Below are 20,048 nucleotides of genomic sequence, written 5' to 3' on the forward strand. Positions count from 1 at the left end.
TTCTTTTTCTTTCCTTTTTTTTTTTTGCCTTAAAAATTATATTATAGAGTCTGGCTCTCTGGGAGGAAGAAGGAGAGAAATACTGGGGGAAACAATAGCAATGTCATAAACAGAAAACAGCAATAAAAACTCATTTTTAAAAAAGAATCTGAACCTGAACTCAAGTCTCCTGATTTTGAATTCAAGCTGTTTATGAGTGGGATTATCAATGACTTGAATAAAGGCAGTAATTGCCGACTTTTACAAAAGTTTGTAAATGACACAAAGCTAGGGAAGAAAACTAGTAAGGATTGGATTGAACAATGAGGATCCCAAAATGCTAATGGTCAGAATTTGGGGTCAAACCAAAGTACTTCAATACTTTGATAGATCCGTGATCTCATCAATTAGTATACTACTTTAAATAATGCAGATCTAAATGTTTCAGCTAATTAGTGGTATAGCTAAAACTCTGGTCTCTTGGTTCATTATGTCATATTCTTTGGAAGTTTTTTCATAGCTACCTCTCAATTTTAAATCTTTTCTTACCAAAAAGATTAATTTTTGACTTATAATACATAACATTGCCATTACTATATAAATTATTTTTGTAAATTGACAATTATTTCACTTAATACAATAGATTTTTAAAGGATATTAAATAACAAGTAAGGAAAGAAAAGAAAGGGTATTTCTAAAGAGAAAGTAAGAGTATTAATGAAAGGGTATTTTTGTTAAAGGGTAAAGAAGGAGATCCTCTTCTTGCTGTGGTATGGGAACTACCTGAAATTATGCCTATATTGATTCAAGGGAAGCAAGTTATTTCTCTGGCAGTTACTTCAAATCCCAAGACTATGAATTTAACTATCCCAGAGGTTGAACTGACATCTGAAGACAATAAGCCTGTTGTCCTTAATATTGTAAGTTTAAATTCTGGACACCCTTTTTACTAAAATTATTTTATTTATGTTCCTATCATGTTAGTTCTATTCCTTTACCCTCAAGTCCTTCAATATCTACTCAGTTAGTTGATAAACATTTTGCAAGCATCCACTATTTATCAAGTACTGATAATATAAACAGTATATATACAGTATATAATTCAGAAATATAAACACAGAGAATGAAATGATCCTTATTTTTGAGGAAATTATGCACAAGATAAACAGGGGAAAATATAAGATTGTATAGAAGTTAGTAAGGCAAAACATCATAAGTTAAGATATAAGGATAGATAATAGAAGTTGATAGTTGAACTTTTTTCTTGAAGAGGAATTTTATGAGGATGGAGAAAGGAGGGATCACATTCCTGAGATAAAGGGTGACCAGGATAAAGGCATAGAAGCAAAAGATGAAGTGTCCTATATGAGTTACAGACCCAAAAAAGAGACTAGTTTGTCTGAATTGCAGAGAATAGAAAAGAGAGTAATGTATATGGAGAATGGAAAGATAAGTTAGAGCAAGGTCATTATGGACTTTTAAAGCTAAAGAGTAGAATTGACAAAAATTATACAATCTCATTAAGAATAGTAAGTAATGAACATTAATCTATTTCCATCTAGGAAAAAAATCACCCCAGCATCATTCAGGATCAGGTTGACTACCACCAAGATATGGAGCCATGCTAAATGAGAAATACTAGTCAAAAACTTCTTTCGGACAAGAGATCATTAACTAAAATCCTTGGTTATCAGGGAGTGTTAGTCACAAAATGATGAAGTGTCAGAGATAGAAGGGACCAGCAAGATTACCTAGTCCAGTTCCTTCATTTTATTTTTGAGAAAACTGAAGACCAGAAGGGTGAAGTAACTTGTTAAAAAAAATCACATAAAATAGCAAGTATTGGAATCAGGACTCAAATCCAGATCTGATTCCAAATCTAAAGTTCTTTTTTTCCCTCTTCTATACTCTACTTTAAGAGGGATAATATAGGGGAAACAACACTGGACCAGGAATCCAGAGACTTTTGCTTGAGTCTGGCATTGACTTCTCATGTGACTTTGGGAAAGTCACTAATTTCAGTTTTCTCATCTGTAAAATGGGGATAGACTAAGGTACTTTACAGATTTGTTGTGAGTAAAACATTTTGTTCAGGATAAACTACTATGTAAATGTAGGCTACTATTGTATTGCTTCTTGTTGTTACTGTTTGTCCTTTGTTCTTGAAGAAGATCATGACAGGGGGAGATGATGTCATGTTATATAAGTGAATTGGATTTAAGTGAGGGAGGGCTGGAAACAGAGCCAGTGTGAGTACTCCACTTATCCTATACAGATGGCTATTTCATTCTTCTGTCTTCTAAATATATGTATCATCTTTTCAATAATATATCCAAGTAGATGTATTATGGTTTTTAAAAAATATATTAATTTTCCCTAGTTACAAAAAAAATAATTTTTTAGATTATATATATGTATTTTTTTAGTTTTTTACATATTTTTTACATTTTTTTACATATTTCTTTATGAATCATGTTGGGAAAGAAAATCAGAACAAAAGGGAAAAACCATGAGGAAAAAAAACTGAAGAAAAAAATGGTAAAAACAGTGTGTGTTGATCTACATTCAATCTCCATAATTCTGTCTTTGGATGTAGATGACATTTTTCTATCCAGGATTGCCTTGGATCAATGAACCTTTGAGAAGAACCAAATCTGTCATAGTTGATCATTGCACAATACTACTGATGTAAATACAGTGTTTTTCTGGTTCTTCTTGTAACTCATATAAATATTTCTAGGCCTTTCTGAAATTAGCTTGTTCATCATTTTTTATAGAACAAAAATATTCCATTATATTTACATACCATAACTTATTTACCTATTTCCCAATTGATGGTCTAAATGTATTATTATTTATCAAATTTTTATGTGTCCAAGCATATAGGTCTATAAAATATACATACAAAGCAAACAGTTGTTGATAATAAATCATAATTTAGTGACCCCTACATTCAGCTATGTGATTCTATATATGGTTATGACTCACAATTAAGAAGTTTTGACATAGGCAACTTAAAGGTATCAATGGCAGGATTCAACTCATTTTCTCTGACTCAGTCAGTACATTTCCCTAATGTACTACACTGCATATGCTCTTAAACTTGATATTCCTAGCTTTAAATCTGCAGAATCAAAAAAATTAAAGGGCTAACAACAATCATCTTATAAGTGAATGGATAGGGAGGAAGAATAGAGAATGCTTTATTTTTAATAAAGTCATTAAATTACTCAACTACAATTTCAGCCTAGTCTGCTGGCAGCCAGATTAGGCTAGTGATTGCTACAAATCCTTTGATCCCTGAGTGAAAAACACAAGATAATGGCATTTTTTCCCATCTATCATTACAAAAAGAGCCTGCTGAAAGAATAATCTCTGAATCCTTTATAAATTAACAATTGCTACAATGTGGGTATCCTTACTACTGATGCCTTCTCATAATGCTTATCTAAAAGGTTACTATGGCTTGTCCAAGGTCATTATAGGGAGTCTACCATCTGCACTTAGAATTGTAAAGGATAGATAAAAAAGAACAAAACAAAGCAGTAGCCTCTTGAAATTGGAGGTGCTGCCAGAAAAAGCTACATCTTTAAAACTTGTCAGACTGGGACATTCTCCCATATAGAGAGGATGAGGATCATGTTTACCTATAGGACCCTTGCTATGAACTGACTGGGTGTGGAGAAGGGCTATCTTTTTCTCTTCTTCCCTTTTATCTTGAAGCTATGAGAAATGATTTAGGGTTGTTTTCTTTCATTTTTTGGTTCTTTTATCCTCAAACGTATTTTCCATTATAATTTTACTTCCCTCTTTCCCATAGAAATAACTTTGTATCAAAGAATATTGACTTAGTTGGAGAAACTTGCCAAAATTTTCATAGAATTTCTCTATTTGACCTGCTGTAAAGGAGACTGGTACTGAAATTGAATTATCATAATCATTTTCATGGTGGCTTATTTGCTTATGTTCATAAAAAATGATGTAAGGCAAAATGATCAATTTTCTCATTAAATTATATTTCTATTGTCTTTGGACACATGATAAAATTAACTATGACAGTTCTTTTAACCATCACTCGAAAGGGAATCTATGTACCATCATTCCATTTAGGGGAAATTTCTTTGTATCTTCAAGTTAAGATTAAGGGATAGAAGATCAATATAGATTTGGTTTAGTTACTTCCATAGTGTGCCAATTTTCTGGACTCTGGCCAAAGACCATAAATTAAGAGTACCAACAATTGAATTTAATGTTTTATATGGTCTAAGAATTATGAGGTACTAAGCATCCTCTGCTCCCTTTTTCTCCCTTCTATGAACAGCATGACAGAAACAGAAGATGGGGTCATTTCATATTTTTGTCAGATGAATGAGTAGCTAATAGTCAAAATATTCTTTACCTAATGATTAGACTTTTGGTGGTGAACATCATCAGCCTTCTCATAGTTGCTTATATGGCAGGCAGAGTCAGTTGTCAGGCCTGTGTGCTTTTTCCAGCTTGCAAGTACAGAGCTTGCACTCAGCTTTTAAAGTCTCTGAGAACTCAGGGTCATTTCCATACCACAATGAGACCTTGCACTAGACTGCTCTGAAAAGTACTTGGGAAAATTAGAAACTTATGTCCACTTTGTAATTGACCTCAAATGATGTGGGGTTTGAATGTATTTTTGAGATTTTTTTTTTTGAGTTTTTAACACAGAGAAATGGATTTGATTCTATTCAAGAAAGCTATTCTTGTAGGCACATCTAACTAAATATTGCAAATAAAATGTGAAAAAGTCAGAGGAAAGCACATGGGTAAAGGTAAGTACTTGAGGGACTGGAATCCCTAGTTTAGTCTATTCATTCTAAAGAATGAAATTCTTGATTGACCTCATTTAATTCTACCAACCCTGGCTAAAACACTCAAAGAGTTTATAGTTTAAAATTGCTAGGCTAAGATTCTGCTAAGAATCTTATTCCTATCACGGATACATATTCAAAGGACCAAACACAGGCAGGAAAGTTATAATATAGAGAGCAATCAAGAAAACCTTTAAAGCTTTTCAGCCACTATTGTAATAAGTTGAAAAAGTTAGAGTCAGCTAGAAAATAATTTATAGCATAAAGCTTATTTTAAAAAACTTATGCTATGAACATTCTAGACTCTATACATATACATATGCTATATGGTTTTCACACAATTCAAATTTCACTCTTTAAAAATGTGTTTTGCTTATCAATTGAAATTACTTTGAAATTAATAATTTCTATGAATATTTGTCACAAGCTTATTGTCAAATAAATTGTATTAAAGGGAGGATCACTCATGTCATTAAAACCACAAAAATTTCAGTTCCATGGATTTGATTTATGCGACTTTTAGGTTCTAATGAAAGGCAGAGGAAGAAGATAAATGAGCAAAACATGATGGCATTTGATATACAGTGACACAAAGAAAAAAAGTTCTAGCAAGTTACTAAAATACACAGAGGCTATCTTTCAGAATTTCCACAGAAGCTGAAATATCTTATTGATCATCAGAAGGGCAAATTTAAGCATTAGTCATTTTTTTCATGATTTGGTATTGATACACCACACATATATAGCACAATTGCAACAATTATTTAAAGGTAAAAGGTTTACAAAAGTCACTTAAGGAAAAAAAGCTAGGTCATTTTGTGTTAATTATTTTTCAAATAATTTAATATTTTCCTAACTCTTAAAAAGGTTTCCCTTTAGTTTCACATAATAATAATATACTTATATAGATCTTTACTACACTTTGAATACATCATTTAATTGGATTTCCACCATAAATCTGTGAGGCAAGAAATATGATAATTCTTATCCCCATTTCACAGATAAAGGAAGTTACATGTCAAAATTTCCCATAACTAATGAAGGTGGGAGTTGGCCATTACAAATCCTGTGCTATTCTTACTACAACATGCTACTAACATAAAACGTAGTCATATCTGTTAATAAGCTATACATTTCTTAAACAAAGCATTCAAGAAAAAAAGTTTGTTTGGGTTTCCATGAATGAAATGCTAGTTTAGAAACATTCTTATAATTAGTTCTATTTCCCTGAGAATGATGGAATCAAGCCATATACACACAGTTTCTCCTCTTAAGTGCTTTCCCCAGGGCTGTAAATAAAGCCTTTCCATTTATTCTGTAGAGCCCTGGAATCAGTATGGAAGTGACGTGCTTTGATGTGCTGATAAAGGAAGGCTACAACATGATCGCCACAGCAACTGTAAATGGCATCATCATCTTATGGAACTTTGAAATGAGTACTGCCACACAATTGTAAGTAATACTTTTCCTGAAGGTTTTTTTTTGTTGTTGTTACTCAATAGTCGTACTTCCAAGGAACCCAAAGAACCCATTGGTTTCCAAACACTAGTAGAAAAAGATGAGATAAACTTCTCAGCTGAAGTCACATACAGAAGTGGAATATGATCAAAGTTCATTTTATTTTTAACTCACAAATGGTGTGGATAAAGTGAACCTGCAGGATAATCATAAATGGTATGGATAAAGTGAATCTGCAGGATTTATTCAACAGATCCTATGGAATTTGACTTGAAAAAGAGATCTGAGATGATAGTTCCAAAGTTGGAAGAGATCTTAGAAGTCATCTTATCAAACTCCTTCTGGCACCTAGACAGATTAAATGATTTGCCCAAAGTTGTTTAGGAAAATAAGGAACAGAATAGGGATTCAAATTGAGGTATCCTGGGACTCCAAATCCATGAGACTACTCAATATCAATGTAAACACACAGTCTGGGCTTCTGCTGGAGGAAGGAAACAAAATGAGATTACAGTCAGATCAAGGGCGGGCAAAACTTTGTCTATTTGTGTTAACTTAGATCAGTTGGTTAAAACAGCTATCTTTATGCATCCTTAAATCTGTATCAGTTCTGACTTACAAAGAGTTCTCACAGAAAAGAAGCTCCTGTTCTAGGTTGAAGTAGATTTAGATTTCAGTCTTGAAGGCAGCCTCATTCCAAAAAGAAGAGTCAGGCTTTTCTCAGCCTCTATCATTATCCTCCATAGTAGAGTTGGGGAAATTATAGGTGCTATTTAGTTTTGTTTTTTCCTTGGGGGATAAGTAGATCCCTTCTAAAAATTTACTTCTGAAAATCCATTATAAGAGCCAGATCAGTAATAGCTCAATCAATCAGTCAGAAGGCATTTGTTTCAAATTTTTAAAAAAATAAATTTATATGTATAATTTAAATTAAAATATTTAAAAATTTCCCTTGTTCTCAAGGAGCTCACCATCTAATCTCTTCTCTCTGAAAGTCATGGAAATCATTCCCTCTGGAACTACACTAAATTTAATAATAGATGCCCAGGCCTGTGTTGGCCTAGTCTCATGGACTCTCTGAGAGTAAAGTCTCCTATAAATGTTAGCTATTATATTATTATCATTTTCTTTATCTTTTTTCTTCATTCTGTCCATTGTAATCTAGCAAACTCAATAGAGTCAAGGGCTTGTATTGCACAGTATTTTGTACATTTGGAGTTGCAGAAACTCCAAACATGACTACAATATGAGGATGATGAAGGTAAATCAGACAGAGAAAATAAGTAAAATTCAATTTCCTCTCTCTAGGAATTTACAATTTAGAAAAGAAAATTAAGAAATATTTTTTACTAATTAATTTTCATCACTTAAATTCCATCCTCTAGATTTTTCAATTGTTTTCAAGTCATGATCCACTCTATAATACACTCTATAACCAATTTGGGACTTTTTTGTCAAAAATATTACAGTAAATATTTGGATTTGAAGCTGGATTTGAACTTAAGAAGAATAATTGTCCTGACTCCTAGAGTGGCATTCTATCAACCATACCAGCTAACTGCCCTTTCTGCTGGGCCCAAAAAATGAAAATTTAGATCACTGAAACAGCCCAAGATATCTTGGGGGTGTAGTAGTTAGGACTATACCTTAAACCCAAATCACTCTGATTCTCATTGATTGACCAACATTTAAGTTCCAGGCCAAACTTGCAAACCTATCCCACCTCAAACTTTCTATTTCTCTTTTTTTTTTTTTTTTTTTTTTTTTAATTTAATAGCCTTTTATTTACAGGATATATACATGGGTAACTTTACAGCATTAACAATTGCCAAACCTCTTGTTCCAATTTTTCACCTCTTACCCCCCCCCCCCTCCCCTAAATGGCAGGATGACCAGTAGATGTTAAATATATTAAAATATAACTTAGATACATAATAAGTATACATGACCAAAACATTATTTTGCTGTACAAAAAGAATCAGACTCTGAATTATTGTACAATTAGCTTGTGAAGGAAATCAAAAATGCAGGTGTGCATAAATATAGGGATTAGGAATTCAATGTAATGGTTTTAGTCATCTCCCAGAGTTCTTTTCTGGTATAGCTGGTTCAGTTCATTACTGCTCCATTAGAAATGATTTGGTTGATCTTGTTGCTGAGGATGGCCTGATCCATCAGAACTGGTCATCATCTAGTATTGTTGTTGAAGTATATAATGATCTCCTGGTCCTGCTCATTTCACTCAGCATCAGTTCGTGTAAGTCTCTCCAGGCCTTTCTGAAATCATCCTGTTGGTCATTTCTTACAGAACAGTAATATTCCATAATATTCATATACCACAATTTATTCAGCCATTCTCCAACTGATGGACATCCATTCAGTTTCCAGTTTCTAGCCACTACAAAAAGTGCTGCCACAAACATTCGTGCACATACAGGTCCCTTTCCCTTCTTTATAATCTCTTTGGGATATAATCCCAGTAGTAACACTGCTGGATCAAAGGGTATGCACAGTTTGATAACTTTTTGAGCATAGTTCCAAACTACTCTCCAAAATGGTTGGATTCGTTCACAACTCCACCAACAATGAATCAATGTCCCACAAACTTTCTATTTCTCACTCCCCTCTATGTTACTCTCCAACTCCAATATCTCACCGTACTTTTCCTCCTTACCTCTTTGTCATTCCTCATTGTCTCCAACTCTCAATATGTTCAATAATTATCCTCCATCCCTGGAATTCTCTCCCTTCTTTCTGCCTTCTCTAGTTTCTTCAAGATACACTTAAAATTCCACCTTCTATAGGAAGTTTTTCCTGATTTCTCTTCATCCTAGTGCCCTCTTTCTGTTGGCTATTTGCAATTTATCCTTTCATGTGTTTGCATGTTGTCTCCCCAATGAGACCATAATTTTTCTATTTTATTTTGGAAGTGATAAGAGCCACACAAGTTTATTGATCATGGGTGACATGTTTGGAACTGTGCTTTAGAAAGATGATTTTGACAACTGAGTGGAGAATAGACTGGAGCAGGAAAAAGACAAACAACAATCTATTACAATAGTCCAGGAATAATGTTAGTGACAGTGTTAGCAGAGAACAGAGGGCATATAAGAGAGATGTTATGAATGTAAAATCCTTGGCAACAAGATAAAGAGAAATTCAGAGAGAAGGAGGACTTAAAAATTACACCTAAGTTGTGACCCTGAATATCTGGGAAGATGGTAGTATGCTCAAAAGTAAAAGGGAAATTTGGAAAGGGAGAGGAAGGCTTGAGAGAGAGAAAAGATAAGAGTTCCATTTTGGACATATTGAGCCTAAGATATGCATCCAGTTTGAAATGTTTAATAAGTAGTAAAAGTTGTGAAACTGAAGTGCAAGAGAGAAGTTAGATATAGCCAAAACAGAGCCCAGAATGGACCACTCATAGTTATTGGGTATGGCCTGGATGCAGATTCAGCAAAGAATACTGCAGAATAGTCAAATAAGTAGGAGGAAAGAGAACTACAAGGGAATAGTGTTATGAAAACTGAGAAAAAAGCTAGTATCAAGAAGGCTGTGGAGAAATCAAGAAGGATGAGGATTGAGAAAAGATCACACATGGAAAGTAGCTATTATTCCTTGGGCATGCATTTGGGAAAGCCTTTTGATACTTATCAAACCTGAGAAACACTGCTTATTAACTTGTGATCTATACAGGAACTAATTATACTGCCAGAAGTGGCCTAGGGACTTTTTTTAAATCCCCATCTTCAAATGAAGTTAAATCCCCTAGAAGTAAAAGAAGACAGTGGGTAATCTGTAGTTGATAAAGAAGATGGTTATAGAAAATGGGATGTGACTTTTTCATGGGACCAAGCCATAAAACACAGGAATATAGCTTTTGGTTAGGATTAAAATATATCTAGCATTTGGAAAAACAAAAGATCTAGAAATCAATGGAAATAACAAAAAAGGTAGGAAGGAAAAGGAAATAGCATTTCCAGACCTCAAACTAAATTATAAAGCAGCAGTTACAAGAATCAGTTAGTATTGGTTAAAAAATAAAAAAAAAAAAGATATCACTGGAACAGACTAGAAAAAATTTAATTCAATAACTTAGTGTATGATAAATCTCCAAACATCAATTACTTCAAAAACTTTATTTGATAAAAAACCTCTGGGAAAACAGGAAGGTAATCTGACAGAAATTAGGTTTAGACAATATCTTTTGTCATACTGCATAATAAATTCAAAATGGATATATGCCCTTAATATTAAATATCATACTATGAAAAAATTACAAAAGAAGCAGATCATATATCTTTCAAACTATGGGTAGAAGATATAATCTTAACAAAACAAGAAATGGAAATAGTTACAAAAAACAAATAATTTTGATTACATGAAATTGAAAGGCTTCTACACAAATAAAATTATGCATTTAGGTTAGGAATAAAATCGGCTGAATAGGTAAAAATGTATAAAATTTCTCAGAAAAGGGTTTGTTATCCAAGATATGAAGATGAGTTATCAAGCTTGTAGCCTACAAAACTGCTGAATGCTACTAAATTAAATTAAAATGTATTTGGGAAATGTTTAACAAAATAAATAAAAATAAAATACAACAATGTTAATTTGTGGTTTTCTAAATCAACTTATAGCCTTCATGAGTTTGAAACTACTGATATAGACAACAGCATGCAAAAACTCATACATCTATATAAGATCAAGTCAACTCCCAATATATAAATGGTCAAATTATATGTACAATGACTGCAAAGTATTAATAACAATGGGCAGCAAAGTATTAATAACACAAAAAAGAAGCATAAAAACTCACTGAAGAAAATCATTCCTTAAAAATTAGAATGGGGCAAATGGAAGCTAATGATTCCATATCAAGAAATAATAAAACAACTGATAAGTTATCAAAGAATATGAACAAAGTTCTCAAAAGAAAAATTCTGAAATTAATAATGGTCACCTAGATGATACAGTGGATAGAAAACTAGGTTTTGGTGTCAGGAAACCTGAGTTCAAATTCAGCTTCAAACATTTATTATCTGTGTGACTCTAGGCAAGTCACTTAACCCTGAATACATCAGTTTCCTCATTTGTAAAATAAGGTGGAGAAGGAAATGTATTTTGGTCAATAAAACCCCTTAATGAGACACAAATAATTAGGCACAATGAAAATGACTGAAAGACACATTAAAAACTATATGAAAGAATGTTCCAGTCCACTAATAAGAGAAATATAATGCAAAACAGTTCTAAGATTTCACTTTAAACATAATAAATTGGCAAAGATAACAAAAGACGGGAGTATTTCATCTGTTTTGGGTTGTAGGAAAATAGATATACTAATGCATTGTTAATAAATTTGTAAAATAAAAATGTAAAACAGTATTGGAAAGCAATATGAAATTAAAATTAAAAAAGAAAGTGACTAAAATATCAATACCTTTGAAAAAGAGATTCTGCTTACCAAGCATAAAATCCAAAGAAGACATCATAAGAAGAAAGTATCCATATACACCAAAATATGTATCACTTTTTGTGATAGCAAGAAATGGAAAATAAAGTAGACACCCATTGCCTGGGAAATGTCTAAATAAATTGTAGTACATGAATATACTGGAATATTTCTTCTCTATAAGAAATAATTAATATAATGAATAAAGAGAAACTTTGAAGACTTATGTGAAGTATATAGACCAAGGTAAGTACAGGCAAGAAAACAATATACACAATAACTACAACAGTGTAGACTAAAAAAAAAAAAATTATAAAAGCATAATGTGAATGTTGCAAAAATTACAAAAAACAAAACAAAACAAAACAAAAAAACAAGCAATGCCCAAATGAAGAGATATGTGAAAACATGTTCCTACCTCATTCCTGTTAAGTGAGAGGAATTATAGCTGTGGAATATTACATATATTTTCAGATATTTTTTGATGAATTGATTTGTTTTGCTGATTTTTTTCCTTCCTTTTAAAAAGAACATACAATATTTGCAATTTGGTTCTTGTTGGGGAAGAGGAGGGATATGAGGATAAATTTTGGTATATAAATGGAAGTTTCAAAAAAGACTCACTATTTGAAGGTTTTGTTTTTTTTTTAAAAGAAACTGCCTTATTTTCAAAGTATTGCTGGCCCATAAAACAAGATTTGATCAAATGTTAGTTTCATTTGGAGGTCAAGCTTTGCTTGGAGTGCCTATAGACAAAGGGATTCATAAAGCATGATTTTTACTGAAGTTGAAACATATGTGTTTCTTCTAGGCACAGACCAGAAGATGCCTTTAATCTAAACCTTGACCTGGATCCCACACGCTTAAAAATCAATTCCATCTTATTCCTCTTCCGTAGCAAAGAATACGCAAGGTAAAATGGTACTTATTTTCTGAATAAAACTACCCAAGACCTAGCTGTTAGTAAACTTAAGCCAACACATAGGGTGATTTAAGGGCAGCTAGCTGATGCAGTAGCTGGAGCCCTAGGCCTAGAGTCAGGAAGGCCATAGTTAAAACCCAGCCTCAGACATTTACTAACCATGCATCCCAGAGCAAGTTAATTAATCCTGTTTGCCTTAATTTTCTTTTTCTATAAAATGAACTGGAGAAGGAAATGGCAATCCACTCTAGTATCTTTGCCAAAAACAACCCAACCAAAACAATCCAGATGAGATCATGGAGCCATGGGGACATGTCTAAATAACAATTTCACTACAAAAACAAGGACAGAAATTAGGGATAATATTTATCAGAAAGAAGTCTGAATCTAGTCTGATGTTTCTTTTTTATTTTTTAGACTCAATTATTTTTACCTTTAGGGAAAGTATTATGGTTTTCTGGAGCTTTATTTCACCCATATCCATTTCAAATTCAGGTTTTTCTTCTCATTTACAGCAGTGAAGTGAAGGGTCTATCTATCTATTCATAATGAAACTTCATAACCTTCAATCCTGGCTAAAGGGTGGGAATTCTGGATGCTCTAATAACAGGGAGGTAGATACATGTCATATATTTTGTTAAGGAGAATATTCATCCAGATCTATTTTTTTTTTCTTTGAAAGCTATGGAGTTCATTTTCTTTGTGTCTAAATTTAGAAGGTCACACCTTATCTGTTCACACTTCTTGAAATTCCCTATTTTCACAAAAAAAAAAATCTTTAATGATTTAATAATTGTTATAGTGAAGGCAAAAGCCTGGCATGGATAGGTCCCATCTACTTCTTGGATGATGCACTTTCTGCAAAGGGAAAATTGAAGAGAGTTTGCTCCTAATATAATTATGATAGTGTATAAAAGAAGTATCTTGGAGAAATACAGAGCATAAACAGACATTTCATAACTTGTTTGGGTCATCTAATCACAAGGTGAAAGAGGGAGGCTTGTTGATGGATTTCAAAAGTATTCTAAAAGGTCTATCAGCATTAGCTGAGAAAGCTGATGGGATCACTGAGATTTAGCAAGTTCTGTGGAAACTACCCATAAAGAAAGCTAATATATTAATAAATAATGAATTATCAACACACAAGCTTTTCATTTTTCTAGGTAGAGCCAGCAAGTTTTCCTTTAATCTCTTCAACTTCACAATACTGATTTAACAGCAATATCAACTGATTAAAATATAATCAGAAAACAAAATGGGATAACTATGCAACACGAATGAAGGCATATCAAGTGCTTCATTGGAACCTATGACCTAGTGAAAGACCTCCACCTATGTCAGCTACATTTTCTATGGAGCATCTAAAAAAGTATCTAGACAAAAATGACACAAAATGAGAAAGCAATGATAGGGATTGGAAGGGATCCTCCTGTCAATGAAATTATAGATCCACTGAACTCTTGTCCCTTAGGTGTTTGAATATCATATAATGGTTCTTCTCATTCTTTTCTGACATTAGGAAAATGAGTCAGGACTCTGTAAGTTCTTCAGCACAGAGTGGTGGCTTACAGAGCAGTAAGGTAAGATTTCTTCCCTTTGTATGCATTGTTGATTTCTAAATTGTTCATTTGTGTTTGGTATCATTTTATTAAGTTACTCTTTCCCACATTATTATCTAATGAGGCTGTGAGAACTATGTCTATTCTGGAACAGGCTTTCCTTTGTTTTAAAATCAAATTTAAAAAGTAAAAGGCTACATAATTAAGTAATTCATAGTTTCTAGTTTTGTGGACCACTCACCATGTCATTAAACACTTTGCCTTCATTATGAGATCTCTACAACTGTATGCATTTGTCTACTTCCTGTGCCTGCCCTCAGTAAGTAAATTTCTTTGACTTTATTTTTTAAAAGTATAGGGAGAACTAAAAGGGTAAAATTTTAATAACTCTTTGGGATGTTCCAGAATCAGAATAAAATCTTTAAACTTTGCTCCTTTTAAAATGTCCTATTTTTTCCCAGGTTTCATCATCTTACATCTACCAAACATTATAATTTTATGGTCAAATCAAGTTATATTTTATTTGTATACAATTGGCTTTAAAGTCAGATGATTTGCGTATGAGTTACTGCTGTGACTAGTAATATGAACTTAGGAAAGTCTCTCTGGGAACCAGTTTTGTCAACTGTAAAATACCTCAAAGGCTTGTTTTAAGGGAAGTGCTTTATAAATCTTAAAGCTCTTACTCCCAGAGAAAGAACTCTGGGTGATGACTAAAAATCATTACATTGAATTCCCAATCCCTATATTTATGCCCACCTGCATTTTTGATTTCCTTCACAAGCTAATTGTACAATATTTCAGAGTCTGATTCTTTTTGTACAGCAAAATAACGTTTTGGTCATGTATACTTATTGTGTATCTAATTTATATTTTAATATATTTAACATCTACTGGTCATCCTGCCATCTGGGGGAGGAGGTGGGGGGGGGGTAAGAGGTGAAAAATTGGAACAAGAGGTTTGGCAATTGTTAATGCTGTAAAGTTACTCATACATATAACCTGTAAATAAAAGGCTATTAAATAAAAAAAAATAAATCTTAAAGCTCTATATAAATATGAACAGTTATTATTATTGTATGCTCCTAAACTCACATATAAAAGAAATTAAAAAAAAAATTTGTAGTTTTATTTTCAGTTCCAAATTTTCTACCTTTTATTTCTCCATTAATCCACTGAGAAGGCAAAAAAAACCCAAACCCATTAGAAATATGTGTGATCCAGCAAACCAAATAACCACATCAGCCTTACCCAAAAAATATCTGAGGAAAAAAATAAATATGCTTCAATCTGGACTTTTAAGTCTATCAATGCTCTCTCTAAAATTGGTTATTGTGTTGATCAGAATTCCCAAAGTTTTTCAAAGTTTGTTTATCTTTACAATATTGCTGTTATAGGACAAGTTGTTCTCTTAGTTCTGATTGCTTTTTGGATAAATTTACATAAGTATTTCCAGATTTTCCTGAAACTTCTCATTTCAGCATTTCTTATAAAACAATAGTATTCTATCACTTAACTTGTGTAGCCATTCTCTAATTTATGGGTACACATTCAGTTTCCAATTCTTTCCCACCAATATAAAAAGCTACTATGATTATTTTATATATACAAACTCTTTATAAATTTTATATATGACTGAGTTCTAAATTTTCTTTCTCCCCACCTCATTAAGAAGATAAACAATTTAAGCATATATGTGCAATTGTTCAAAACATATTTTCATATTAATCATATTGTGGGGAAAAAAACAAAAATGATGAAAAAATAAAGTTAAAAAAATTTCTCTAATCTTCATTCAGACTCCATCAGTTCTTTCTCTGGATATGGATAGCATTTTCCATCATGAGTCTTTTGGAATTGAATTGGATCATTGTATTGCTGAGAATAGCTAATTCATTCACAGCTGATCATCATGCAATGTTGCTGTTACTGTGTTCTTCTGGTTCTGTTCATTTCATTTTGTTTCACTTCTTGTAAATCTTTCCGGATTTTTCTGAAAACATCTTGATTGTCATTTGTTAGATCACAATAATATTTCATTACAATCACATACTACAACTTGTTTAGCCATTCCTCATTTGAAGGGCATTCCCTCACTTTCCACTTCTTTGCCACCACAAAAAGGTTCTTTTTGTCGAAAAAGGTTCTTTTTCCTTTTTAAAAAAAATCTTTAAGATTCAGACAGTAGGGGGAGCTAGTTAGTGCAGTGGTTAGATCACCAACCCTGAAGTCAGAAGAACCTGAGTTCAAATTTGATCTCAGACACTTAAAACGTCCTAGCTGTGTGATCCTATGCAAGTCACTTAACCCCAATTGCCTCAACAAATAATAATAAGATTCAGACAGTAATGGTTTTGCTGGACCCAAAGGGTATATACAGTTTTATAGCCCTTTAAATATGGCTTCAAATTGCTCTCCAGAATTTGGATCAGTTTGGATCAGTTCACAGTTCCACTGACAGTGTTTTAGTGTCCCAGCTTTCCCACATCTTTTCCAATATTTATCATTTTCCTTTTCTGTAATATTAGCCAAACTGATGGGTTTGAGGTGATTCCTCAGAGTTGTTTAATTTCTCTAAATAACAGTGATTTAGAGCATTCTTAAATGGTTATAGGTAGCTTTGTATAAAAACTGTTCATATCTTTTGACCATTTATCAATTGAGGAATAACTTATATTTTTATAAATTTATTTAGTTCTCTGTATTTGAGGAATTAGGCCTTTATCCATTTTTCCCTTGACAAATTATACTCAATTGTACTAGACAGCTGATTCTTAGTTGTAATCCTAGTTCCTTGCCTTCTAAAATATCATGTTTCCAGTCCTCCAGTCCTTTAATGTAAAGGCTGCTAAATCTTGAATTATTTTATTTCTAGACTAATAAGGCAGTTTTCTTTAATAATTTTTTTCAAAATTTATCTTATAAAAAAAACAGAATAAAACAGAAAAACAGAAAAGGAAAACAACAATAACAACAACAACAAAAAAGACAAAACAAAAGAGAACATTGTCATGTGCCCAGCAGAACATCAGGGAAAATTCAAAATATACAATAATAAATTACCAAATTCAATAAAGAATATATAATAGTAGAAGAAATTATATTCATGAGTGTCCATCTTTTCTTTACTTCCTTCTAAGTTGTTCTTTTGTTCTCTGCTGCATACTTTTTCTTTCTCTATTCCTTTTTTCTCCTTTCATCCTTCCTCCCCACTTCTCCTAAGCAGACCAAGATATATAGTTAAACAAGGATATATGTATATCCTTGTAAATGCATATGTAGATATATATAGATAAACATACATCTTTAATATCCCTGCTAACTCTTTACTTTATTTCTACTTCTTAACCTGCCTTCCTATTACTTAATCTCTCCCCACCCAAGAATCCCTCCCTTTTCTTCTTCCCCCAACCTTTATTTCTGCCTCTGCCCATCTCTCTCCCCCTTAATTCTTTATAGGTTTTAGATAATGCTATACCTTGCATGGTATATATGTAGTTATCCTGTTGGGAGTAGGCTTTCAGAACTATGAGTCCCCTCCCTCCCTCTTTTAATGCTTATGTGTCTATTCTTCTTTATCTTATTTATATAACATAATTACTATTTTTACTTTAACTCTGCCCCAGTCTTTCTTTTGTGCTATCCAATTGCTGATGTCAATATTTAACATATAGTATACATTTTCATGTAAAAAAATAAGCAATTTGTCCACGTTGAGTTCCTTGAAATTGATTTTTGATATTGGCTCATATGTTAAATTTTCTATTGAGTTCGGATTTAATTTGAAAGTTCATTAAATGTCCAGTTTTTTCATTCAATATTATAATTTTGCTGAATATGTTATTTTGGCCATAGCTTAGATCTTTTGATTGCTGGTATCCATGATTCTAGGACCTAAAACCTTTTATTGTGACTGCTGAAAAATTCTGTACAATTCTAATTGTAGTTTCAGCATATTTGAATTGATTTTTTCTTGTTTCTTACAAAATTTTCTCTCTGATCTGAGGGTTTTGAAATTTGGCAGAAATATTCCTATGGGTTTTCCACAAAGGATTCTTTAAGGTAATGATCGGTGGGATTTGCTTCTATTTTTACTTCCCCTCAATGTTCTATCACTCCAGAATTTTCTTGGATTATTCCTTGAATTATTATGTCAAAGATCTTTATTTGGGTCACAACTTTAAGATAATCCAATTATTTCTGTTTCTTGATCTATTCTCCAGATTTGTTGTTTTTCTTAGATGTTTCACTTTCTGTTCTATTTTTTTTCTTTATATTCTGTTTTGTCATTTCTTGGTCTCAGCTTCACTGATTTCCCCTTACCCAATTCTAATTTTTAAAGAGTAATTATCATCTTTAAGACTCTGTATCTTTTTCTAATTGGTTAACATTTTTAAAATCTCATTTTCTTGGATAGTTTTTATTTTAGTTTAGTTTAAACTAGTTTTAGTTTTTCATCAATGTCTCTTCTTTGATTTTAAAAATTTTTTTTTGAGTCCTATAAATTCTCTCTGGGAAGGGAGCCATTTAACATTACTTTTGGGGGTAGAAGATTTTTTACTTCAGTGTCTTCCTCTGAAGTTGAACCCTGGTTTTACCTGCTATCATAGGAAGGTTCCATGTTGAGTTCTTTCTTCTTTGCCAGTTCATTTTTTTTTAATGAGAAGTATTAGTATAAGCATCTATAGTGGGGTGGTGGTATGGTTCCTCTAGCTTTCCTTCAGCTTTCCCCTCTGATCTGGAAACCCAAACCAAGAGCTTCTCTCTTCTTCAGCATCTCTGTCCACTACTTCTGCACTGGGTGTGCTGGTTCCTTCTCATCCAGGGATGCATCTTCAGCACAGTTGCACTTGCTGTTAAGCTGAGGTTTCCTCAGTCTTCCCAGATTCAGATACCTCCACCCTACTCCACACGCGAGTCCAAGAAGTGAAATTTTCAGGTTCTTACTGAGGTTCTGGCCAAATCCAGCCATACCCCACATATGTTTTTGTGCAGCTAGCCTAGAGGAATTTGTACTTCACATTGGTGGTCTGTGTTCCATCTTTGGATCTTCTTGGGTTATACCAGGAGAACCCTGTTCTGCCCCAAATCTAACTGATTTTCCCCAGTCTATGTTTGTCCTATGGCACAAATTTGTTCTCTTTGTGGGGGAAATCTGGAGACTTTGAAATTTATTGACGTCTGCCATATTCCCAGACTCCTCCCTCAATAGGCCAATAATTCTTAAATTATCCCCTCCCCACACTTTGATTTGTTTCCCAGCTCAGTTCTTTTTCCAATGAGTTATTTTATTTTTTCATTCTTTTGATTTTATTTTATTTTATTGTTGATGTCCCATATAGTCATTAGCTTCTACTTGCCTAATTCTAATTTTTAAGTAGTTCTTCAATGAATTTCTATACATTTTTCCTAATTTGGCTAGTTCTTACTTATAGAGTTCTTCAGTGAATTTTTAAACATCTTTTTTCCATTCAGTAAGATTTTTCTTCAGTAGATTTATGTGTCTCTTTTACCATTTGAGACACATTTATCTGTTGTTCTATTCTTTTTTTAAAGCATTATTTTCATCAGTATTTTTGTGCTTCTTTTGTCGAGCTCTTTTCTCTCAAATTCTTTCCCCTGATTTTTCCTCTCTCTTTCTTATTTGATTTTTTAAAATACTTCTTCAACTCTTCCAGAAATTGGGATGGGAGAGAGTTGTCTGAAATCAATTCAACATTTTTAAAATTTTATTTTTAAGACACATTGCTTTATGAATATGTTGGGATGGAAAAACCAGAGCAAAATAGAAAAACCATGGGAAATATTTAAAAAAACAGAAAAAAAGAAATGAA

General features: G+C 32.7%; 1 protein-coding gene across 8 annotated transcripts in view; it reads left to right on the forward strand.

The window, feature by feature from the left end:
• Window positions 1-20,048, forward strand: part of WDR64 (WD repeat domain 64) — a 173,240-nt gene that overhangs the window by 104,342 nt on the left and 48,850 nt on the right. For 5 of the 8 annotated variants that reach the window (XM_031966959.1, XM_031966963.1, XM_031966960.1 and 2 more), the window contains 4 exons: window positions 720-899; window positions 6,142-6,272; window positions 12,545-12,646; window positions 14,175-14,235. In XM_031966959.1, coding sequence (XP_031822819.1) covers window positions 720-899; window positions 6,142-6,272; window positions 12,545-12,646; window positions 14,175-14,235 — 474 coding nt within the window. The remainder of the gene's footprint in view (window positions 1-719; window positions 900-6,141; window positions 6,273-12,544; window positions 12,647-14,174; window positions 14,236-20,048) is intronic. The other 3 variants (XM_031966961.1, XM_031966964.1, XM_031966962.1) reach the window with 2 other exon arrangements.

The sequence above is a fragment of the Sarcophilus harrisii genome, chromosome 4, assembly GCF_902635505.1.
Source record: "Sarcophilus harrisii chromosome 4, mSarHar1.11, whole genome shotgun sequence".
NCBI lineage: Eukaryota > Metazoa > Chordata > Mammalia > Dasyuromorphia > Dasyuridae > Sarcophilus > Sarcophilus harrisii.